Below are 26366 nucleotides of genomic sequence, written 5' to 3'. Positions count from 1 at the left end.
TCGATCAGTAGAAATCAGCAGCAGCGGTAAAAGAGGTGGGGAGACAAGATCTGAACATGTCCTACTCCAATGAGAAATTCCTTCCTTTCAATACATTTTTAGAAACCTTTGTTCTACAAAGTATTCCACTAAGTCACTTCCAGGATGGGGGTCTTCTCATCTCAATGGATGAGCCTCATTCTGTTTGTGCACTGTATCTACCCTGGCATAACTTCACTGACTTTCGCAGAGAGATTCCTGATTTACATGGACATAAATGAGAGCACAGTCAGGCCCTACAACCTGAATTTGCTCATTTTAACCACAAAATAAAATGCAGATTGTGCCAGATAATTAATTGCTAGATAGTTGACATTTAATTGATTCTGATGCAATATGACTTTTCTTTGCAATGTTTTTCTCTTAACTACATCAGATTAAATTTGTCGGGTTTAAGAAAGGATGGATCTTCCTTATCAATTCAGAGAACAGTTTCATAAGGATGACTGTAACCTAAGCTCTTCCAGACAGGAGAAATGCTATTTATTCAAAAAAGTTGTCACTTATACATGTGTGCTTATGGTTCTGTATAAGTTATAGCTTAGCATTAGTACTTATGGAGGAATTTCTACATAAATGAATGGACTCCACACTAACAGGGAAATTAAACACTTTCAGAAAAGTCAGTGTTTGTGGAAAGTGCTTCCCTTGCTGATCTAAACAATGCTTTATAATGTCCTGGAAGGTTGACACGGGGCCTACTCTGAGGTATGTGGATTCAGTCTATTTTGCCCAGAGCCATCCTCCCTAGCAAATGGTTTTGCGTACCTGCTTCTGAAAAAAACTGTTGTTGGAGCATTTGTAAAGGTCCCCTCCAATTACTGTCTGGACTGCTGTTCGGTATTGCTCCTTACTAAACCAGCTGAATGTTGGTATGAATATCTACACGGGAACATCCCCATCGGTGAGCCCCATTATACACTGGGAACCTATAATGTGTGTCTCAACTTCGCCGTTTCCTGAAAGGCCTGCGCCAATCATTGTTCTGCATTTCTTCTCACTGTTGCACCATGTGGCTCCAGTTAATTGGCCTCTCCTGAAATGTGCCTGTCTCCTTTTCTAAAGCACAAGCCCCCTCTCATGGTAGAACTGTATTTGAGAACAGGTTTGTGATGAGGAAAGTTGTTCGCTTCAGGCTGAATCATACTATTGCAGCAGTTCTGTGTTACACTGATTGACTTTGAGTAGGTGTCACTTTTACATTATCTCAATAGTGTGATATTGAGAAAATCCCTCTCAATATGGATGAAGGAATGAGACACCAGGGATCATTGTTTTTATGACCAATTATGGTAGAAAAGTAGTAGTCTGAAGAAAAGGTTCATTACTGTAAATAAATCAAATGGAGTATTAAAAGGACCCTATTCTCTGTACCCTGTGTCCAGCTGTTCACTGCATCCATTGAAATGCTAATCCAGAATTTCCAAATCATCTTTATTTTAGCACTTCCCATTTGAGTGTCCTGCTTTACAAACAGTAATGAAATGAACCTATCTCTGTGCAGTTATTACTATTTCTTTGTATCACAGGAGAGACAGGAGTTAAGATCAAGGCTCCATTGCTTAGACACAATAAATACACATACAAAGAGGCTGCCCCCAAAAGCTTACAATCTAAATAGAAAAGACAGACCATTATTCAGATAGGAGGCACAGAGAGATCAAGAAGTGAAATCTTGGATCTGTTGTAATCAACCAGAGTTTTGCCATTGACTTCAACTGTTTACTCATGGTCTACACAGAAGTCTGTGGCACAGCTAGGAATTGAACTCAGGCCTCCTGTATCCCAGCCCAGTGCCTTAATCATCAGACTATCCTTTATCACCAAAGAGAAATTTAACTGCCTAAATATTATCCTCCCCATTTGACGAGCACAGAGATTGTGACTTCCCGAAGCTCGCTCACTCATTCACTTGCAGAGCCAAGAACAAAGCCCATATCCCCTGCCTGTTGGTCCAGTGCTTTCAATGCTTGACTGTGCTCTGTCTCTGATGACGACATGTTTTGTGGCCATAAGAAAAGAATTAAGAGTTGATTGCATGAAGTGAAGGAAATAAAAATAATCTGGGCTCCCAAGAAAGATCGCATCATGCAATGTTTCTGCAAGCTATGCAAAAAGTTATACCTATAGAATCATAGAACAGGAAGGGACCTCGAGAGGTCATCTAGTCCAGTCCCCTGCACTCATTGCAGGACAAAGGATTATACCTGTGTGCAGCTTTGTGCAAGAGATACTCAGTCCTCTAAGGAATAATCCTGTGTCATGTACCATTGAAATCATACTTGAGTTTTATTATTATTTAAAAGTTCAGGTGTTTCTATCAAACAGGAGTGAAAATAAATATAGGAGGAAACAGCACTTCAAATAACCTCCTAGTAAGCAAATCACTAAACAGCCTTGAGGAATGTCCACCAAATTCTGTAGGAAGATAGACACATTACCAGTGCCTCTGGGTAATGAAATATGCTTCCAGAGCTTAACATCAGGTACCTGTGACTTCAAGCTATGCCCGGGGTAATGTCAATGGTGAGTTGACTGTGCCATCAAGAAAAGACACTCCATTCAACCCTCATCCTCATTGCTCATTATACACTGTAAAACCTACATTTGCATAAACGATTTCAGGGGAAATAATTCTGTCTTATTCTCAGGATAAAATTTCAGAATGTTAAGTAAAGGCAAATGAGCTCCTTAATTTGTGTGCTGTCTTACCAGAGATAGCATCTCACCTAAAGGAGAACCATATGGCCCTATGAATGTATGCATCTGGGAATTATACTATATTCATTGCAATGGCTTTACCATCAATGATGTTGCCCCGGGCAACCCAGGGGCATGTGACATTCATAGGGGGTTAAGAAGAGGCAGTACTACCCAAACCCCTCCAGTGGCAATTAATGAAGGTTATCTTCATATTTTTTGACAGAGGAATAGAAGCTGAATAGCAGTATGTTTAATAATAGGAAGCATGTTTGTCATGCATATAGTTGGTTTACTTAAAGTGGATTGGTGGGAGTCGTAGAAAGGATTAGGTGAAAGCACAAAATGCTGTGTGGTACATTAAAGACATGTTGGTTTATAGACTCATAGACTCATAGGTCAGAAGGGACCAATATGATCATCTAGTCTGACCTCCTGCACAAGGCAGGCCACAGAACCCTACCCATCCACTTTTATAACAACCCCTAACCCAGGACTGAGTTATTGAAATCCTCAAAATTGGTTTGAAGACCTCAAGCTGCAGAGAATCCACCAGCAAGCGACCCATGCCCCACGCTGCAAGGGAAGGCGAAAAACCTCCAGGGCCCCTGCCAATCCGCCCTGGAGGAAAATTCCTTCCCGACCCCAAATATGGCGATCAGCTAAACCCTGAGCATGTGGGCAAGACTCACCAGCCAACACCCAAGAAGGAATTCTCTGCAGTAACTCAGTTCCCATCCCATCCAACATCTCCCCGCAGACCATTGAGCAGACTTATCTGGTGATAATCCAAGATCAATTGCCCAAATTAAACTATCCTATCATAACATCCCCTCCATATACTTATCAAGCTTAGTTTTAAAGCCAAATAAGTCTTTTGCCCCCACTACTTCCCTCGGAAGGCTGTTCCAGAACTTCACTCCCCTAATGGTTAGAAACCTTCGTCTAATTTCAAGTCTAAACTTCCTAATATCCAGTTTGTACCCATTCGTCCTCGTGCCTACATTAGTACTAAACTTAAATAATTCCTCTCCCTCCCTAACGTTAACCCCCCTGATATATTTATATAGAGCAAGCCTATCCCCCCGCAGCCTTCTTTTGGCCAGGCTAAACAAGCCAAGCTCTTTGAGTCTCCTTTCATAAGGCAGGTTTTCCATTCCTCGGATCATCCTAGTAGCCCGTCTCTGGACCTGTTCCAGTTTGAATTCATCCTTCTTGAACATGGGACACCAGAACTGCACACAATGTTTCAGATGTGGTCTCACCAGCACCGTATATAACGGTACTAACACCTCCTTATCCTTGCTGGAAATACCTCGCCTGATGCATCCTAAAATCGCATTTGCTTTTTTAACAGCCGTTTCACATTGGCGGCTCATAGTCATCCTGCTATCAACCAATACCCCAAGGTCCTTCTCCTCCTCTGTCGCTTCCAACTGATGCGTCCCCAACGTATATCTAAAATTCTTATTATTAATCCCTAAGTGCATGACCTTGCACTTTTCACTATTGTATTTCATCCTATTACTATTACTCCAGTTTAAAAGGTGGTCCAGATCTTCCTGAATAGTATCCCTGTCCTTCTCCGTGTTAGCAATACCCCCCAGCTTTGTGTCATCCGCAAACTTTATTAGCACATTCCCGCTCTTTGTGCCAAGGTCAGTAATAAAAAGGTTAAATAAGATCGGTCCCAAAACCGATCCTTGAGGGACTCCACTAGTAACCTCCTTCCAGCCTGACAGTTCACCCTTCAATACAACCCGCTGGAGTCTCCCCTTTAACCAGTTCCTTATCCACCTTACAACTTTCATATTCATCCCCATCTTTTCCAGTTTAACTAACAGTTCCCCATGTGGAACCGTGTCAAACGCCTTACTGAAATCGAGGTAAATTAGATCTACCGCATTTCCTTTATCTAAGTAATCCGTCACCTTCTCAAAGAAGGAGATCAGATTGGTTTGGCAAGATCTACCTTTAGTAAATCCATGTTGCAATTCGTCCCAATTACCATTGACCTCTATGTCCTTAACTACTTTCTCCCTTAAAATTTTTTCCAAGACCTTACATACTACAGACGTCAAGCTAACAGGCCTATAATTACCCGGATCACTTTTATTCCCTTTCTTAAAAATAGGAACTACGTTAGCAATTCTCCAGTCATAAGGCACAACCCCCGAGTTTATTGATTGCTTAAAAATTCTCGCTAACGGGCTCGCAATTTCACGCGCCAGTTCCTTTAATATCCTCGGATGGAGATTGTCCAGGCCCTCCGATTTTGTCCCATTAAGCTGTTCAAGTTTGACCTCTACCTCAGTTGCGGTAATATCCACCTCCATATCCACATTCCCGTTTATCATCCCTCCATCATCGCTAAACTCCTCATAGTCTTATTAAAAACTGAGGCAAAGTACTTATTTAGATATTGGGCCATGCCTAGGTTATCCTTAACCTCCATTCCATCCTCAGTGTATAGCGGCCCCACTTCTTCTTTCTTTGTTTTCTTCTTATTTATGTGGCTGTAGAACCTTTTACTATTGGTTTTGATTCCCTTTGCAAGGTCCAGTTCAGTGCGGCTTTTAGCCTTCCTCACTTTATCCCTACATGTTCTGACCTCACCAAGGTAGCTTCCCTTGCTAATCCTGCCTTTCTTCCACTCCCTGTAAGCTTTCTGCTTTTTCCTAATCCCCTCTCTGAGTTGCTTGCTCATCCAGCTTGGCCTACAACTCCTGCCCATGGTTTTTTTCCCCTTTCTTGGGATGCAGGTTTCCGACAATTTCCGCAGCTGCAACTTAAAGTAATTCCAGGCCTCCTCCACATTTAAATCCACAAGGTCCTCCATCCAATCCACTTCCCTAACTAATTTCCTTAACTCTTTAAAGTTAGCCCTCGAGAAGTCGAAAACCCTAATCCCAGATCTACATTCGTTTATCCTTCCATCTAGTTTGAACTGAATCAGCTCATGATCGCTCGAACCAAGGTTGTCCCCTACCACCATTTCTTCTACGAGGTCCTCACTGCTCACCAAAACCAAATCTAAAATGGCATCCCCTCTCATAGGTACTTCAACTACTTGATGAAGAAATCCATCCGCTATCACATCCAGAAAAATCTGACCCCTATTATTCTTGCAAGCACTCGTCCTCCAGTCTATATCCGGGAAGTTGAAGTCTCCCATAATCACACATTTCCCCTTTGTGTTTACTTCATTAAAGACATTAAAGAAGTCTCTATCCATATCCAAATCAGATCCCGGTGGTCTATAGCACACCCCAAGCACTATCTCAGGGGAAGCTCTAGTTGCTTTTTTACCCAGTGTGATTTTTGCCCAGACAGACTCTGTCTTATCCATTCCATCGCTTCTTATTTCATTACAGTTAATCTCATCATTGATGTACAAGGCTACTCCACCACCTTTGCCTTTCTTCCTGTCTTTTCTAAACAGCACATAGCCTTCAATACCTGTACTCCTGAGTTTTTTGTTTCTCCTTTAAGAAAGGATAGAAATCAGAGCAGCTTTCCTCTATAAAGCTGTTGAGGGAATTAAAGAAATTGCTCAGAGAATGAGGTATATCTGAAATGAGGAAGTGGTGTTTATGGACTTGTGTCAGGAGCAGAGATCATAAGCTTTATATGAGAATTCCTTGCAGCCAAGGAAACTTTATACTATCTTATTGGTTGAAAAAGCTTAAAAGCAATTTTCCAAGGTCAAATATATAAATAGATGCTAGTCCCTTAAAATGAGACTAGATGTTCAGTTCTGTATATGCTTGTAACATGTAAGTGCCGGCACTCCTCTACATTTTATTCTGAAAATCCCTTTTGGCCACTTCAGTGCCTACAAAAAGCTATCTGACACATTTCAGGTTCATTATAATGATTATCCTCTCAGAGCAATATGGAAAAACACCACAGTTTAAATACGTAACCCACATGAACACATTAAACCAGGATTCAGAGATGCTGCAGCTTTAACAGCAAGAAAAAGAGAAGCTCAACTCATTTAAATGGGGGTGGGGAAGAGAGAGAGGTGAGTGAACATAAAATAAAACAAAGCCAAAACACATTGGAACGGCACGTGTGTGACTAGAACAATGAAACTACCCAAAGCCTATGGGACACAGGAAGTTAAAACACCGTTTGGTACCAGAGATGGAAAGCACTAATGGAAGGGAAGCCTAAAGGTAGCAATGCAAGCTAGAAAACCTACACAGAAACTAAACGAGGATAATAGACAAAATGGGGACAACTAGTAACACTATTCTCAAAACATAAGAGGGCAAATTCAACCATGGTGGAAGTCCATTGATTTCAATAGCTTGATACCAGCAATGAATATGGCCCGACAGATCACATTCTAAGGTCACGTAAGTTACCACTTGGACATAAATCAGTCAAAATATGCTAATAAATGGCAATTTAGTCTGGCTTTTTTTTTCCAGAGGGCAGAATGAAATCTAGATTAAGAAATGAGCCATCACTTTGCACCTAGGCCTCAATTCTGTGAGTGCTCAGAAGCTGGCAGGATCAAACCCTTAAAGCCTGTACCAAAGTGCCATTGAAGCCATGAGCTTTGCACTGACTTCAGTGGGCTTTGGAAAAAGTCCTTATAGAGACTGCAATCAAAAACAGCTTTTCTTTAACTCCTGTTACTTTGACACTGAATATACTTGGTGCCCCAGACTTTCAGGCACAGGCCAACAGGCTAGTGTGGGAGTGAGAGGGAATCATTCCTCCTGGGTAACAATGTATTTTCTACATTGTATTTTCTCCTAGAAGGATCATTGTTTTCAGAGGCTGGTGACCTCAGCAGAACCTTATGCAGCCGGAGTACTGTTGTATTCTTCCTATTCCTTTAACAATTGCTTCCTTCTGCCTCTTTCCAGTGCGCCTACCTAGCACAAACAAGAACCAATAAAGAAACTAAACCAAAAGTGCAGAAAAACAATTTTATCAGCTTGTGTCTCTAGTGATGAGGTACCCTTCCAGCAAATGCTAGGGAGCACATCTAATCTTTACAGTATACTAAGGGACACCAACAGAGAATTTCACAAAATAATTTTTTTATGATTGATAGATTACATTTCATTTTATATACTTCTGGGTCAGTGGTTCTTAACTGTTTCTAACTTATTATTTATTGACAATTTCAAGAGAGGAATTGAAGTATAAGAAGAGAGGAAATCCTAACAATCACTAAATGAAAAATATAGTGCCTGCAGTGGGAAAGTATTGTCTGCCATTCTCTTACAACACAACTACCTATCATTGCCCTCTTCTCCCGAACCTCTATTTATCTGTATAGCTAAGCGATTTGGAGGCTGCTCTGCCTGAGTGTTAGGAAACCATTTAGCTCATAGCATGGGGTCTACCATGAGAGCTGGGTGAAACTTTTTGTGCACCACCTTTTTGTGCAAAAAAAATGCAGATTCAGGTCAACCGAAACAAACTAGCAAATTCAGGTCAATGTCAGTGAATTCTTGTGGTAAAAACAAATTTGTTTTGTAAACATCTAAATATTTCAATTAAATGACTCTTCAAACAAATGGGGTTGGAGGGTGCGGAGCTCCATAGTGAAGGCACTCAGGATCTGGATCACAACCATTGTCTGTAGCTGTGCTTTCCACTGAAATACCCACAAAGACAGGCTGTGGTAGGAGGAGGTTTAAAAACCCCCTAGAGGGGAAAATGCCCATTTCTAATGATCAAAACCAGCATTGACTGTTGAGGGCACATCTTACATGTTTGCTCTGCCATGACATCATTTGTTTGGGAAGAATAAGTAATTCAGAGGGCAGCTAAATCTGAAGGGTTAATAGTCAGGATTGACAGGTGAAAGGGACTACGAATGATCACACCAGTACATAGCAGTCCAAAGTAGAAGGAACAGAAAGAAACAGATTATGTAATAGGGGGAAACATTATTTATGGTGTTTGTTATATAATATTAATACCTAACACTAGAGTAATGCTTTTCATTGTGCATATCAGAATGCTTTACATACAGGGGAAATAGCAGCTTACAGATGCAGAAAATGAGGCACAGAGACTGACTCTGCATCCCAGATTAAGTGAGGCAGCACCAGGACTACAACCCAAGTCTTCTGACCCCCAGTCCTTTGCCTATGACTTCTATAACTGATCTCCATTCTGTCACTTTTTATTTTCGTTTTGGAATTGGGCATTGAAATATATCTTCAGAAAGCAGGGGAAATGTAAATTCCCTTAAAAATGTAAAACTTAAGAAATATAAAAAGGAGGGAGGCAGTATAGGTCTCCTAACATACAAATATTCTGCATTATTATTTATCAAAATTAAAATACAGGTACAGCTGCCATGTGTTCTATACTCGCTGACTTCCCTATATACCCTATAGTTCCACAAAGAAAAGCCACCTAATTTGTAATAGCAAATGTCTTTTACACACACACACACACACACACACACACACACACACACACACACACACATACATATATATATATATATATATATATATAATATAAAATCAGTGTTGCATTGACTAAATGATACTTAGGTCCAGATCCAAAGCCCATTAAAATCACTGGGAGTCTTTCCATTGACTTAATGAACTTTGAATCAGGACGGAAGAGGGTTTTCTGTCTGTGTAGGAACACCACCTCCACAAATTACAGTAGCTATCTTGGCAGAGGCTTTCTTTTTCACTGATACAGCTGTGTCTACATACTGGGAGCTAGATCGACAGAGTTCCATCAGTCAGGTGTGTGGATTCTTTTCATACTGCTGACCAAGGTACAGTGCTTAACTTGTGCCAGGCTTGCCAGGGCTGAGCCCTGGCACCTTTAGGCTTAGCAGTTCATAGCCCTGACACCTATGGGTTTGCTGCATCAGTTATGAATATAAAAACATTTCTTGAGTCTCCGCATGTAATAGCTTGAGCTCCGGCACCTCTTTCATTACAAATTAAGCACTGCCAATGTAGCTCCATCAATCTAACTTTTAAGAACAGACAAGGCCTTAAATATGCTCACTTCTATACCTGTGAGCAATCCAATTCGTTACACACTGGGAGTGGTCTCATTAAAAAGTTAGGCATGTGTATTAGACTTTACAAGATCAGGACCTAAAACACGTAAAGGAAATTCATTCTGTTCAGTTTATTATCCAACAAAATGAAGACGACACCCCCAGACAGGAGTCAATTTATTGTATCATATTTTAAAACGTAAGTGCTTCCACTGAATCAATTGGCCACTAAGCCTGCTAGGGAATTGATACTGTATCGACAGCATAACAGCCCAGCAGCAACGTTGTGTAATAAATGTTTACATGTCATCAAGTCTGCAAATACTCAGTAGCTTCTGTGTGACAGAATCTTCCTCTAATTGTAATTTGTCTCAATTTTTCCATTACTTGTTTTCATTTTCTAGCTTTGCTCACCGACAAACCACCAAAACCATTGTTCCCTGTGGAGAACCATCCGAGTGTCTTAGATGTCCAGCTGGGTAAGTCCCCTTCTGGGAATAATAGAGCCTAAATATCAGTTCTGGTAACAGATGGGAAAAATTGAAAGGTTTATTGCCACTGTTATTACATGCAAATCAGTTTGCTGCTTCTCATTTTATAACGGTAGAATTTACTGCAACAGCAGTTTAAAGAAATAAGTTTGTGTAGCTTCAAGGAATGGCAATACTAATTGGTACCCTGAGTATTAAATATGCGGGGCTGCTGTTCTTTTGAGTGTGTGGTTGATAAATTAATGGATGCCTTCATTGGTGCCTACACTGGTCAGTCAATGGTCACCATGCATAGGAGACAAATATTTTAATAAAATACAGGATGGTGATCCTTTAAAGGATAAAGGGAAAGAATGCATTGTTTATTCTTTGATGAAAACCTTTGTATTCTTTTGTCTGTCTCTCCTGCTAGCCTGAACGTGTCTGAATCTTAATCAGCCACAGACACTTGCGGTAACAGGAAGAAACTTTATAAGAGAGTTCTGCAAAGTGACCTTTTTGAGAGTAGTTAGCTATGGGCCACATTGTTGCTGTGGGTAATAGTGGGATTTTGAAGTTCTGGTGGTAGTCTTGTTAGGTTGGAAACATTCCTTGTGTTGAGGTATGGAATTGCAGATACTGTTGAGGATTGAAGTGTGTGGGTTTAAGTTATAAAAGAAGCATTTGTTTTGACAGACTGTTAACCTTATCATGCTTAAATTGAGTTATTTGCCTGACTCTGCTCTGGCTCTAGGTTTACACTGGAACAAGACCACTGAATCCTGGTTTACACATAAATGGAAGTAGGATCATGGTTTGAGATTGTTAGATTGTGTTGCACAGATACCAGTGTGATAGGGCCATATGTTTTTAATGTAAACCTACTGTTCTACATCCCAATTCAGTAAAATTAACTTCAGGCTTGTGCTTAAGTGCATCCCTTTTCCTCAAAGCACTTATGCATGTGTTTATGTCCCATTGAATGGAACTTAGGTCCTTGAATTGGACTGTCTGTTAAGTTGTGGACAATAAGGTGAATTGTTTATGACCTGAGTTCATCTTAAAAATTAGCTTTCAACAGTTTGTAAGGATTGCTAGAGAGAAGGCAACAGTGAATTCTGCCTAAAGTACACAGGGCCAAATCCTGCCCTCAGATATAGATACTCCAATTATCTTAATTCAGATTTGTGTGCATGTGTCTGATGATTGAATTAGCTCCTTAGTGATGAAAACAAACACATACACACACAGGTCCAAAGGGCATCATCCAAAACTCACTGTAATCACTGTCAAGACACCCACTGACATGGGCTTTAGATCATCCCAGCAAGCTGAACGCCAATTCAGTTCCATTAATTACGCTCATAGATTTTACTTTTTTGGAAAAAACAACAGAATTAATGAATCTTTCGAGGGTAGTGAACTGTCCCCAAGTACATCAGTGAAACAAAGTAATACAAAACATGCACATCCTTGTTTCCTATACTCTTATTGGATCTTCCTTTCTAACCTCAATTCCCCCCACCTCATCTTACATATCTAGCCCCTGCAGAATATTTCTTTGACCAGTTCCCCATACGAAACTATTTTTTTCTACTAGTAAAAAGTGTTGATACAAAAGAATCTCCTGCCCCTGGGAGATATGTTGCAGTAATAGTATTTCAGAATATCTCTAGAGGGAAATAAAAGTCCTTGCATTTTTTTGTCCCACAGTATAATCCATTAGCTGTCCCCTAGGATCTAGGAATTTACATGCAGCACTTCCATGCTGACGCAGTGGTACATTTCGTTATTGTTTCTAAACTTTCATAATATGCTGAAAGATTAATGTTTACAAGGTAACAGTACCCTAAATATAGTTCTAAAGCACCGAGTGGTGTTCTTCCAGCTGTACCCACCTTGATTTAAAAGGCAAGGAGCTGAGAGTAGAGAATTCTCAGTGAGGGGTTCAGAGTTTCAGAACCTACCTCCCCCCACCCCCACCACACACACACACAGACAGTCTCTCTCTCTCTCTCTCTCTCTCTCTCTCTCTCTCTCTCTCTCTCTCTCTCTCTCTCTCTCTCTCTCTCTCTCTCTCTCTCTCTCTCTCTCTCTCTCTCTCTCTCTCTCTCTCTCTCTCTCTCTCTCTCTCTCTCTCTCTCTCTCTCTCTCTCTCTCTCTCTCTCTCTCTCTCTCTCTCTCTCTCTCTCTCTCTCTCTCTCTCTCTCTCTCTCTCTCTCTCTCTCTCTCTCTCTCTCTCAAAGGATTTGTTGACCTTCAGAGCACAACACATTTTTCTCTATACCACAGAGTGTGAAAGAGGCATTGGGTGGAGAGTTCTGGTGAGAGTTGTGGACAGGGGTGAGGTAGCTGCTGGTTTTAATTTATTTATTGGCCTGTCTTAAAATGTTGCCTGTAGGTACCAACAGTGTGTGTTCTGATATATTTGTATTAGAAATCAACATAAATATTCTATTCAAAATCATCCTAATTTTACAATGTCAATAATCCCAGGAGATTAACCTGTGCATCCAATTTGTATATGCCCTTTAAATAGTCAGGCAAATATTAAAATGCTACTACGTACCAAATAAGCTACATTCACTCCATTAACGTGGCCACTTTAATAGAAAGACCAGTTTTGCTTTCCATTGCCAAATGAATCTTTAGTTGTCTTCTCTTTGTAGGCCCAGGAGAGTAGCAGTTAATATTTCCTATATCCAATATTTACACAGGATTTAATGATAGTATCCCTATAAATCTCAACATTTACACAGGATCTTTTAAGAGCAGTTAGTAGCCTGACCACAGTCATCTTATGTGACCTAATTTCCAACGTCAGTATTCACCTATTAGCTTTCTCTACTATAAGAAGATTCAAATGAAAGTGGGTTTGCACGGTTCTTATTGACAATAGATAAGAGTTCCTTCAGGCTTCAAATAAGCACCAGAGCATGTCTTGTTTCTTCTTAAGGTGTGTGATTTTTTTTTTCTTTTTCCATGCTTTGGAATTTAACAAAATCAAAACAGCCCTGTCAAGTTCAGATGGAAGCAGAAACTACAAGTTGCTGCCCACTTGTTTTCTCTGTTTGTCTCTGCTGGGGAGAGCAAGCAAGACAGAGAGATGACAAGAGGACCAGAGAGCATCACAGAGGACTAGTGTGATAGCTCAAAACAATTTAATTATCCAAGACACTTTGCTAAAGCAGACAATAATTTCAGCCTTGGACAAAACTAGAAGGGAAGTACAATAGATTGATTTAACTGCTTGCTTTGATTGCTAATTTCATCCTGAATTTTTATTTTAATATTCATAAGCATTATGAGTTTTGAAAGGATTTGTGAATCACAATCTCATTATAGAATATGCAGCAGACTTAACCTTCTATACATTGACATTATATTTTAAAGATTAGTTCTTCAAATACTTGAGTTTCCTCTAATAGTCTTAACTGTTTCCTAATGAAGATCATTCAAGGCTTTCCAATAGTTTAAAGCTAAGTGTTAAAGCTGGCAGAATATTTGTTCAAGATTTTTGAACAAATATATATTCATCCTTATGTCAGATGACTAGCCCTGCAATCAACTGAATCTGGCCATATTGTCCTGTATTTCTCAGGAGAAGGTATGGTCTTGTAGCTTCTGCAGATGATTAGAATCAAAAAAATTTTCCCGCTCCACAGTGATTGGATAGTGCCCTTTCAAGTGACATAACTCCTGTCAGACATAATTTTCTGACCTGGAAAATGTATTAATACCTCTTGGAGGATTCTGAGGATAAAGTTTGTAACGTGCTTTAAGATTCTTGCTTTCTACACTGCGTATTTACTTCTGCCACAAAATATGGCTGCTTCTTTGTTAAACCTTATTTAGCCTAAATTTGTCCACTACTTGTTGCAGAATTCCTAGTGTATTTTTAAAAATCAGAACAAGGAGATCTGTACACCTCAAAGCTTCAGGTTCTGATTCAATCAGTTTTAAAGATCTGAATATGACTGTTCAGACCATCGGAATAAAAATCCACTTCTTTTGGAAGCAGGGCAGGATAGATTTGTCATTTTCTAAATGTGTGACTGTGGTGATTGTAAGCGAAGCGTGCTGTGCTATCAATCTTGTGACAAACTGTTGGTACATTACTTTGCTAATTGTATTTCAACGTTATTTCCTTCTTCCCTTTCCTATGGAACTTTGTTTACTGTCTCAACATGCTGAGACTATGAATCTGAAGATCATCCTCACTGCATCAATTCTAAGCAGCCAGATGACTTTGAGCTAGGAGCCAGATCAGGCAAGAGAACCTCTGCACCTCTCAGGCAGTACAAAGAACCACGATCCGCCTGTAATGAAACAGTGGAGAATTCCCCCAGTATGGGGGTGGGAGAGTCTTAACAAGCATAAAACTAGCCTAGTGGGCTGGTGCATGCACCCTGACATAGGGGGCATATAAAGGGTGTGTTCAGAGAAGGGGTGAAGCACAGCTATGCTCTAATTCTCTGCTGGGCAATGGCCCCAAAGGGGCCATACTAGCTAGGTTATAATAGAGCAGCTCCTAGACTCATCTAACTACCACTGGGGCTGATGCTGGGTGAATAATTGATTTTTCTGTTTCAGGCAGCAAACTGCAAAATCAGAAAAAAATATTCACATTGGTAAATGCTTTGGAATTCATCAGCAATGTCTGCTTTGAACCCAAGGCCAGTGCAAGCATTTAGGTGACCTAGGCGATTGCCTAGGGCGCTAGGATTTGGGGGGCACCATTTTCTTTTGCAGCGACCGCGGCAGCCAGATCTTTGGCTGCCCCAGTCACCGCAGGCATTTAGGTGGAGGGAGCTGGGGCAGGGGAGAGCGGGGAGGGCCGCCTGCAGCAAATAAAGGGGGGGTGGCACGCAGGGGAATTCCCCGCCCCAGCTCACCCCTGCCCCGCCTCCTCCCCGAGCACGCTGTGGCTGCTTCACTTCTCCCGCCTCCCTGGCTTGCGGTGCCTAAGCTTGGGAGGCAGGAGAAGTGAAGCAGCCACAGTGTGCTCGGGGTGGAGGCAGGGCAGGGGTGAGCTGGGGCAAGGGGGCTGCCTCAGGGCGGAGGGTGGGGGCTGGGGAGCTGCCACAGGGGGGGCACCTCAGGGCAGTGAGGGAGAGCTGATTTTGGTGGGGGCACCTCAGGGCAGGGGCGTGGGGGGGAGAAGGGTGCAATGTAGAAGTTTCACCTAGGGCGCAAAACATCCTTGCATCGGCCCTGTTTGGACCAGCAAACCGTGTGTCTGTGGCCCATGCCTTAAACCTTTAGCCCAGTAGGTGAGGTCTGTGTGTCTAACTCCTGCTTTCTAATCTTTACCCCAGCAGTTAGGGCAGTTGCCTGGGATGTGGGAGACCCAGGTGTGAATCTCTACTCTACTCCAGAGCAGGGACTGGAACTCAGATTTTCCCCCTGCCAGGTGAGCATCTTAACCTGCAGGATATGGCCATTTTTGGATAGGCTGCTCTCCGTTTCTCCTGTTTAAGCTGTTAAATAAACCATTTGTCTGAAAAAGTTCACCCAGCTCTACTTAGAATTACATATTCCTTAGAGGAGCTAAAGATCAGAAAATGTCACATGCCAACAGAGCTAGAGATTTTCTGTGCTGTTCATTCCTTGGCCTTTATTACAATTAATTTTAGGTAAAATATCCTCTTTATGGATATTTCGTTAGGATTAGGTGTAATTGAAATGAATGTTTGCATGTCAGTGTATAGTAGTTGAATTCATCATTTATGTATCATCTGGTTTTAACAATATATATTTGCTTTAATCTCAGAAATATAGTAAAAAAGGGTGACATAAGCATTACTTTAAGAAGGGCAAATTTCTCGGTTAATTCATTTCCCAAACAAGGGAAGTGTCAAGGGATTTACCTTGCCAGAGTTCATGGTAGTTTTCTTGTTTTCAGAGGTATTGAGAAAAACACCTTCTATTTGAGCATTCTCATTTTTTACTGCCTAGCTGTTTAGAAAATGTTTTCCTCTATAAGCTGTAGCTGTGAAATATCCTGGGACTGTTAAGCAGATCAATCAAGGACACTGTAAAATAAATGAAAGGGGACATGCAAAGATACGGTAACTGATGAGAGATGTGGGAATCAGGTAGAGATTAATAATAATTAAAACTCACGTTTACTTGAAGCTCTGATTGGGAGGAGCTCTATAGGATAGCAAAATTTATGCACGTGATGACATGTAAAATAAGATTACTCTAAATTTACTGTCCAGGATCCTGAATTTTATTTTAGACCTTTTTTCATTATAAATTTCTGTGAGCGCTTCCAAGGATGTTAATTTTATGCAAAAAGTTGCCAATGGAAGAACAGCAGCAATGAGTTGTCATTTGTCTAATGTTTACCTTATTACCAGTTAACTGACAGTCTTCATTCAATTGACTTTTAAGGATGGGAGTATTGAGAAGAGTCTTGATGCAATATGATGGTGTTTCCTAAACAAAAAATAATATAGAAATCCTAAACTTTAAAACAATCAATTGGAAAGATGAGTTTTCAAGAGGAGTATGTGTGAAATATAAATGCACCAAAAAACTACATTAAAAGACTCTCAGCGTTTGACTTTGCAACCTTAAAAGGTTAGGAATTGCCAGAATTAAGGTTTCCTGAACAAGCTTAATTTGGCCAACTTGTGCGTATGCATTATTATACATGATTATATATAATTTTTCCATAGGACTCTTGCCTTATTCAGTGCACAGAATGGATGCTCACTTAATGAGCAGCTACTCACTGTTTTGTTTCATCCTCATTGTTCAGTATGTGGCGTCCCCATAAGAAACACATAGTAGTGATGGCCTGTGGAAAGTTTGGTTTAAGTAACTTAATTAGCATCACACAGGAACTCTGTGTCAGAGGCAAGGATAGACTCCAGTTCTTCAGGGCAGCATTTAACTGCCTGAAGTATAAAGTAGCTTCTTTCTCCAAGTAGGCTGGACCTAGGAGGAGAAGTTCCTTGCTGTCAGTTCAGATGCCGGGACCCAGACCTGGCACAGCCTGCAGAAACCCAGAGCCATATTTGCAAGGGTAGTCCTGCTGAGCCCCAAACTGGAACATCCCCCAAACTGGGGAACTGAGCTGCTAAAATCTAAGTTCTCAGAGAGCATGCATGAACTGTGATTTTTTTCAAATGCTTATAACTTGGTCAAATCTGGGTAGTTTTTCACAGCAATGGCAAAAGCATATTCCTGATATCACCCTGCCAAATTTCAAATCCTTGCTCCAAAGCATGGGGGCATGAGAGCTTTTCAAGGCAACAGTCATCAGACTTTACCATAGGTAGAATAATGTATTTTCCCCAAGACTCGTCCTCTGAGATAGTTGAACTGTTTTGAGAAAATTTCAGCCTGAAGCGGACACCCAACAGAGAAAGTTTCAGCCCAAACACTTCATTTGGCAAAGTTATAAGCACTTGAAAACAATATTTTATTATGGGAATTGTTGGGTGATTCCAGCCCCACCTACTATATATAATGTAAAAAGCATTCTGTATCTTACTATTGGAAAATATGCTACCTAGAACGTTAGTTTCATAGTTGAACCAATAACATTTCATAGGTAGCAGAATCTTTCCTGACAGACTACTCTGTAGATATCCATCCTCCTCTAGTAATACTCAATAATACTTGATGGTAGGCAGTGTAATTTACCCCACAGCCATAGTCTTCATGATTAAACTGAGTGCATTATGTATTCCACAAACCAATGGATCCATGAAGCTGCAGTACTACTAGCTCTCCATACTTATAGGGAAGAAAGCTATTAAAGAGCAGTTCTCCACAGAATTCCTGTGAATGAGCTCTCTGAAGCATGCATCTGCTCTGCAGCAGAAATGCAGAAGTTCCACTGCTTTCCAGGCCGTGCGTGCCTCCACTGGGGGAAGTAGGATTTGCATCTATTACAAAAGCTTTTGTACTAATCTGTACAGAATATTAGAGACACATTGTCTGACATTTAGCTTTAGAAAAAGTTCCCTAAATACGCTGTGTATTACAGCTAATGCTTTAATGCTAATTTGGTTCATTGTTAATAGCTTTTCCCAGGGATAAAGCCAAAATGCTACATTTAGAAACTAGATGTCAGATTCTGCCATTAGGGTGGTTTAATCCACAGTCACTATCAATTTCAGTATGATTAATCCAGATATGTGCAGAGGTAACAGAGAACAGAGTTTGGCTGCTGCTATTTGTGACAGTTTGACTGATTTGGGGACACTGGGCCAAATTCTGCTCTCTCTCCCATGTGGTTAATACCCAAAGACATCCATGAGATTTTCACTAATATATCAGAGAGCAGAAGCTGACCTACTCTATACTTACATATTTCATTACTGTTGTGTTTCTGTTGAAGTATTTTGTATTCTTCATTGGGTTTTGCATCAGGCTTCTTAATGTACAACTCTGAGGACATAATGATTTTATACTGTTTATTTTTGTGGCGCAATATCCATCGATACCAGACAAATATCCTTTAAGACAAAATTTGCCATAGAGGTGTCTTAAAACTTCAGTCATGTCTCTTTTATTTTCGTTCTTATCTGCACTACCATAATGTAAAATTCTTGAAGTAAAAGCCACTGAGTTTATAATGGCTCACATTTCCATAGTGGCTTTCATCCACAGGCATTTACAAACTGATTGTAAACCTCATGGGACTGAACTTGCACATCTTCTGCAAAGTTCACATAGAAGCCAAGGACAACTTTGTCCAAAGGACCAGCATGTGTACCTACATATCCTTGCTCAGACAAAACTGTCATTGAAGTCAATAAACACACTACTCCACCTATCATTTCTTTGCAATATTTATTGCATTTGGATTGTTCCAAGTCATATTTCCTCCAGAAAAGGAAAGTCCAGGCCACAGGACTAGAAGCAGAAAGGATGGTCTAGTGGGAAGGATGCTGGAATGGGACTCCTGGAAAACAGCTGTATTCCTCACTCTGCCACACACTTTGTGTGTGCCTTTGGGCAAGCCACTTAATCTACCAGGTGCCTCAGTTCTTCATCTGCAAAATGGGGACAATACTTCCTTATTTCAAAGGAGTCTGAGGTGCTCAGACGCTGCAGCGATGGAGGTAGGAAATGGTAGGTAGATAGAACATTGAGGATTAAATATTCACCCAAGCTTTTCCTTATCTTTCTTAGGTTCTGATCATGAAACTAAACTTAAATGCATTTGACTGATGTGTATTTGTCATACTTATGTGTGATACTATGCAATTGAAAGTGGGGAATATATGTATGTACTACTAGGAGAGTAGCTATATAGCTTTTGGGTTGTAATAAAAATGGGCAGTTCACACCATTTTCCATACTCATTAAAAACACTGTCACTGGAATGCATTCATGTTGTTCCATTTGATGTTTGTTTGTCATATGACTGAGTTAGGAGAAGGTGAATGCCTCATATATTCTGTATATTACAGGACAGTAATGTCTGGCTGCACTATTCTGACCTTTTCAATATTCTGCAGTTTGCTGGGTATGCCGTTCCTTGTCTCCACTTATTTACAGACTCGCTAAAATATAGAGAAGAGGCAGAACGATCAATCATTCAAAATATACAAGAGCGAGAAAGGTCTAGACCATGCATCCTGCTCCTCATTTTTCCACAGTGCATATCCAAGATAAAAATATGGATTAATCATTCTTATGAATCTTCCCTTTCTGGGGCATAGAAAATGGAAATTCATAGTCTATTCCAAAGGCAACCACGGTGCAGAAAATGAAGAGTGATCACATCATTCCTATTTATTAAAATCAGGATATTGTAAACTCACAATCTCGGGTGCCATAATTATATAGACACAACTTAAGACTTGTTATCAAAAGAGAAGAATTTAAAAAAAAACCCATCAAACTTTTGTTGAATGTAGTCTATATCTGGATTATTTTCACACTTAACTTTGTCCTAGATACTCTTGTATTTATTTTTGTCTTACAGGAGTGAATTGCTTGTATTACAAAACTGAAGTTTCACTATTACAGCCAGATTGATTTACTGTTCTATTCTTAGATTCTGCCTACAAATGAGAGTCTCAAAGGGCGATTTGTCTATAAAGCACTGATACCTTCACTATCTACCGAATGCATATAGTACTTGCCTTTTCAGCAGCCAAATATCAAGTGGAAATCAATAATACAGACAGTAGGAAGCATTGGAAACACACTGGAACACACTACACTTTCTATTCCACATTTTTAGGTTAATAGGCCAACTTCATGATAAATGCAATTGTCTAGTCGTGGGTATGTTTTTCTATACTTAATACCATGTAAAAGTTTACCAGTTTTAGCATTTTCAAGCAGATGAATACATTTATACATGTGAATAGTCCCATGAAAGCTAAATGGAACTCCTCTACATGTATAGCTTTACTCGGAAAGGTAAGTATTTGTAGCATCAGGCTCTTAACCCTTTAAGCAATACACTTATTGCTGAAGCCGCAAACTTTGCTCATAGACTTGCACATAGTGCTCACACAATGGCATAAGTAAATAGCAATTTAAATTTAGCAGATCTAAGGTCTAAATGAATTGCATACTTTACTAATACAGACTCAATTACATGGCTTGCAAATGGTGCTGCCTGCTTTATTGGTCAAGCTTCGTACAATTCTCTCCTAACTCAAAGCATTTTCCATGCTTCACGGGCCAAGCTGAATAGTTTATGGGTTCAGAATGTACAGACTTTTTTTTTCAAAATTCAGTCATCCATGATTCAGCTACATATCCTAGCTCATTTATCCAGAGCCAATGACTAGAAGGAAGAGAATAATTAACTAACAAAATGTATTCAATAAATTCCACCTCTTTTTCTATTCACAAATTACCCTCCCATAAGTGAGAGAAAACCCTGATCTATTTCAAATAATTTTCACAAATCCTTGGGGGTTTGTAGCTCTTTTGTGAGTTCATTGCACATCTTCAATATGCGGAACTGGGAATTGCTGCTGTTTTGATGAGATGTGTTGGCCCTGTAGAACCGTAAATTCCTTGACTGGACAAGCGTTAACTCTTTTATAATCAGGTTTCCAACTGAAATACCTGCACTGATGAATTTGAAATCCACTTTCAGTGAATAATCGGCAATATTCCCTTCAAATTCTGTTTTAGTAAACATAGCCAGCAGAAAAGTGTTTTGCTAGAAAATTTGTATGGGGGAGTGGGAAGGAATGCAGGAAATGGGGAAAGAACAAAACCAAACAAACAACTGAAATTTTTTTTTAAATGCAAACAAATATTTCTGGAAAAGTTTTTGCCTCATTCAAACAGCTCTACCACAAATCCACTTTAGAGACCAGACTGTAGAGACTATACAGCTCACATTAGGCAATCAGTTTTACCAAAGAAATTGACTGAGAGCTTCTCTGTGGGACTGCAGATTAGCTTTTGCAAATTTTACATGGCAAAATGAATGTTACTCACGATCAAATTGCTATTCATATTGTAAGTACTGTACGTGATAAAGGGGCAGCATCCTATTTTAGCATTAATTCAGGTGCTGACAAATTTCAAGTTCAGCTATTCTGCACAGTCTTTCCCGGTGTAACTCCTATCTGAAATTATGGCTATTACAGGGGAATTTGCAAATGAATTCATGTTTATCAACACCTTAATTTTCTACAGTCATGTCAGGGTTCATGTGTAATGGGGCACAGACACCCCCCATTGCTTCTCACTGAAATAAATAGGAAATCCACAGGTAAATAACTTGTAGTGCACAGGAATAGACATTCCATATTAAACAAGTTATATTCTAGAAGCTTTTTCAGATGAAAGATCAACAGGTCATCTTTGGTAATATGCAAACCTCTTATTTTCTGAGCTAACTTTCAAATAGGCCTGCAAATATTGTGTTCACACATCTGCATGCATACACCTTTGTTTGTGCTGAGTGTGTAACAACACACCTAACTACTCCACATGTTTTGCAAAAGGTTCTATTAATACACATAAACAGGCATTCCTACATATAATAAGTGACCTATGACTGTGGAAAATAGCCTCCAAAAATGTTGTTAAAAGTATATACAAAGAGAGAGAGTGTCTTTTTCTAACAGTAATAGTGTTGTGTATATTCTTCATTTATGTACCTCTCATTTTCTGATTTCCTGTGGTGCACATACTGCATTTACTTACCTTATTGTGCTACAGACTAAAGTCAATTTTTAGACATGCCATTCATCTAATTTCTAAAAATATATTTACTAAAAGTCCCCAAAACCTTATGACTGTGAAAGTATTTGGAAGGTTTCAACCACTCTAGGTATTTTAAATATTGGGATATTGTGGATCCAACTTTCCCATCTCACAGGCCCTAACGCTATCAGTAGAGTACTTAGATACCATGGCAGTGAGCACCTTAGAAATATGATAGCTAATTCCCAGTGAAAACTGTCAAACAATTTATTACACGCTACCTGATTTATTAAGTTTGATCTCGATAGAATTATGGAAGGCTCAAAGGATTGGTTATGGGCTACTAAACTTTTTACCCCTAAGTTTCAACAATGGGCCAGTTTGGGAGCAAGTAGTCACTTTTGGTGGCCTTTGTGAGATTATGTGATGAACTCAAAAGCATTCCTAGTGGATAGATGTCCACTGTTGGTGTTTAGATGACAATCTCATCAGAGAGACCCAGGATTTAAATAGATCCGGGGACTGAAATAATTTTTTCAGTGGTCTCTCCGGATTATGGTTGAAGCAAAGGAACCATGTGCTGCTTCTGCTACCCATGTTGTATATGTTTGGAAGGTAACCAGGGAACTTCAGTCTCTGGGATTGGCACTTCGATATCTTTCATGATCTCTACATTCACTAAACAGAAAAGGAAAAATATGCTGGTTCATGTTCCAATACCTGCTGTTGTTTACAGCATATGCTGGATCTGGGCCTTCTGGAATGCTGGCAGAATTTATTTTTTAAAAAGGCAACCCGAGGAATCTGACTTTTTAGCAGACAATAATAGATGATTATGAGATTAAATAGGGGGCAGCTGAACAGCTGGCATGTGTATAAAGTTTTATTTCCTCACTACGCCCTTGATTGAAATCACCAGTTTTCAAAGCTGATGCTGACTCTATTGAACCTAATTTAGATCCTGTATCAAATCAGATGAAACGCAAGTGTAACTGGGAAGGAAACTGATGTTCTGTAACTCAAGCACTCAGCAGAATGCCACATCTGTGGTGGGAGAAATAGGATGAGTTCCCACAATCACCTGCTTTTAATGAACATCTAATCTGCTAACAGTGGGTTATGTCTAAGAATAGCCTGAATTGCTGGCCATTTTTCTACGTGTATGTAGCATCTTGTTTAACCAATGGCTCTGTTGGCTAGTTTTATGGACCCAGTTTCCACCTAGAGATGGGAATTAAAAGTTCTACCTTCTACCCCAGCTATCTACCAACCTGAGTCTCTCATGAAGAAATTTGGTTTCCCATTTGCATACATGGAAAAAGCAACCACAATGTAATAAAAATAATTTTCTAAACAAATATAGTAGTAGGAGATTTTGGTGTGAAAATAATAAAATAGAGAGAAAGAGAAACTTGAGTGTTGATTAGTATTAAAATACCAAACTTGCCAGGTCGCTCGTGGTTATGAAATACCTCACCTTGCCAGTAGGTAGACCATGTGATATTGTAATGTAACAGGTTACAACCGCCAGCACTGTATCTACGAACATTTATCGGTGTTACTGTGATGTTTTGTGGCAGTATTTAGTGGGATCATGCAATTCAAGAATGAAACGGCCTTCAGTTTAAAAAGAGATCAGGATGAATGGTCCAAAAACCTTTCAATGGGATGCTCAATAGCCCTGTGTTTTGATGAACCCACTACTTAGAGTAAATGTGCTCCAAGTATTGCTGAATAAAACAAGCATGAATGAATAACACCGTTTTGAGCAAACCTTGCCTCATGTCATTGATGGGCTCAATTTTGCCTTCATTTCCTTGCACAGGGCTCCCCTTGACTTTGATGGGAGCTGTATACACATGATCAAGTTAGAATTTGCTTCACCCAGTGTTACACTTTAGGAAATTTCAAGTTTCTAAATAAAATCTACATCAAGTGCCAAATTGTGCCTTCCCTTAAACCCTTGCAGTACTAATGAAGGAGTAGCTAAAATCATATCTCATAATCTCAAATAATATCTAAGCTGAAAGAAGTCTTGCTATAAGAATAATAAAGGAGATGAATCTAAACTTTTTCTCTGTACCACCAGTCCTTACTGTTGAGCTTCAGATGAAACAGAATCCAGAGAGGAGCCATTGTTTTGGTTAACGTTTGTGTTGGGGTTGCATGTAGAGGCCAGGATGTTAGAGGCTATAAATAAAAAACACATAGTGACACTGCCTGCTCCAAAGAGCTTACAGTCTACAAGAAAAGACTTAACAAGTGGATAATGCAAACCAGCAGGCAGGTTTGTGAAGTTGGGGAGATATGCAGATATGTGCAATTCTTAGCCTGTTAGGAGCAGTAACTGCAACTTGGCATTTACCTAGCTGTGGTCAGATGGCAGCCAAAACCTAAGGCCAGGTCTAGGCAAAAAAAGGTTTGCAGAATAGCTATACCAGCAAACACTCCTAACATAGAAACAGCTCACGCTGAGAAAAAAAAGTGTTATAGTCAATATTGCTTAAAATGCTCTGGTGAGCAAAATAAGTTATACTGGCAAAAGCACTTTTATGTTGGTATAATTGTGCCTACACCAGTGATGGGCAATCTGTAGCCTGTCAGGGTAATCTGCTGGCGGGCCGTGAGACAATGTTTACATTGACCGTCCGCAGGAACGGTCACCCGCAGCTCCCAGTGGCCGCGGTTTGCCGTTCCTGGCCAATGGGAGCTGTGGGAAGCAGCAACCAGCACGTGCCTGCGCCACTTTCCACAGTTCCCATTGGCCAGGATCAGCGAACTGCAGCCATTGGGAGCTGCGGGCGGCCATGCCTGCTGACAGCCGATGTAAACACAGTCTCGTGGCCCACCAGCGCATTACCCAGATGGGCCGCATGCGGCCCGTGGCCTGCAGGTTGCCCACGTCTGGCCTACACTAAGGCTTTTGCCAGTATCCATTTTGCTGGTTTCCATTTTGCTAAGCCAGCCTTCATTGCCCATTAACACTGATGGGGCAAAACCATAATCCTTCATTCTCCATCCCCCTGGGATGTGATTAGGCAGGTATACAGAGCCCAGTCCAAACTGCCCAGGGTTTGATTTTTGTTGCACAAAAATCTTCCCAGTGAGGTATTGGGAAAACACAATCCTTAACCAGTGTCTGGCTAGTTATATTATTTAGTAGTATTTGTGTGTAGCAGGTAGGAGTCCCAGTCATGCACAGGACCCCATGGTGCGAGGCATTGTACAGACACAGAACCAAAAGATCCAAAAAGTTTACAGTCTAGTATAAGACAAGTGACAAGAGAAGGAGATAGACAGATGGGGGAGTCTGAGGAAACAATGGGTATGTCTACACTGCGGTCAGTAGGTTTGATTTGAGCTCAAGCTGACATATCTGAGCTTGCTTTAAACCAGCTAGCTTGAGCACCAGAGTAGCAAACCCATGGCAGTGTATGCTTCAATGCAACTGTATAAACATGCCCGGAACCTGAAACCTATGCGCCAAGGTCTCACTGTTTTAGGACCTGATTAAAGCTAACTCAGGTATGTCAACTCACGTTCCAATCACACCTGGTGATTGCAGCCTAGACATACTCCGTGAGACAATATAGTCAGCATGCTGAGCAGTGTTTGTGACCTATGCACCCACCAATTTTTCACTTTCACTTTTAATTCCCAGAGAAGGTGGTTTAGTGCTCACTCTACAGATCTTTGTTTTTTTCTGTTTAGCTGTCACAAGGGAAGCACACATTCAGTCAAGGAAGTAACAACTGAGTCTTAAGCTATTACTCAATAACCAACAGAGCAGATGTTTACATACTGAGTTTATAATACACGGGAGGGCAGCAGATAGGAACAGAAAATAATTAAAATTAAAATGAATAAATAATACCAAAACATTGGAAGACTATTGGAGTGTTCTATTTTTATTTTTGAGTCATCTGGGCTCATTGGGTTTTTCTGAATATGTCTTTCACAAAGTCATATATTGAATACCTGGATAGCAAGGAGCAAGA

At 40.3% G+C, this 26366-nt stretch overlaps 1 protein-coding gene across 1 annotated transcript in view; it reads left to right on the top strand.

Moving 5' to 3' along the window:
* Positions 1 to 26366, top strand: part of IL1RAPL2 (interleukin 1 receptor accessory protein like 2) — a 563669-nt gene that overhangs the window by 413988 nt on the left and 123315 nt on the right. Inside the window, exon 6 of the mRNA XM_050964503.1 lies at positions 10150 to 10224. Within this exon, the coding sequence (XP_050820460.1) occupies positions 10150 to 10224 (75 nt within the window). The remainder of the gene's footprint in view (positions 1 to 10149; positions 10225 to 26366) is intronic.

The sequence above is a fragment of the Gopherus flavomarginatus genome, chromosome 8 (genome assembly GCF_025201925.1).
Source record: "Gopherus flavomarginatus isolate rGopFla2 chromosome 8, rGopFla2.mat.asm, whole genome shotgun sequence".
NCBI lineage: Eukaryota > Metazoa > Chordata > Testudines > Testudinidae > Gopherus > Gopherus flavomarginatus.
This window is presented reverse-complemented; position numbering and strand designations above follow the sequence as displayed.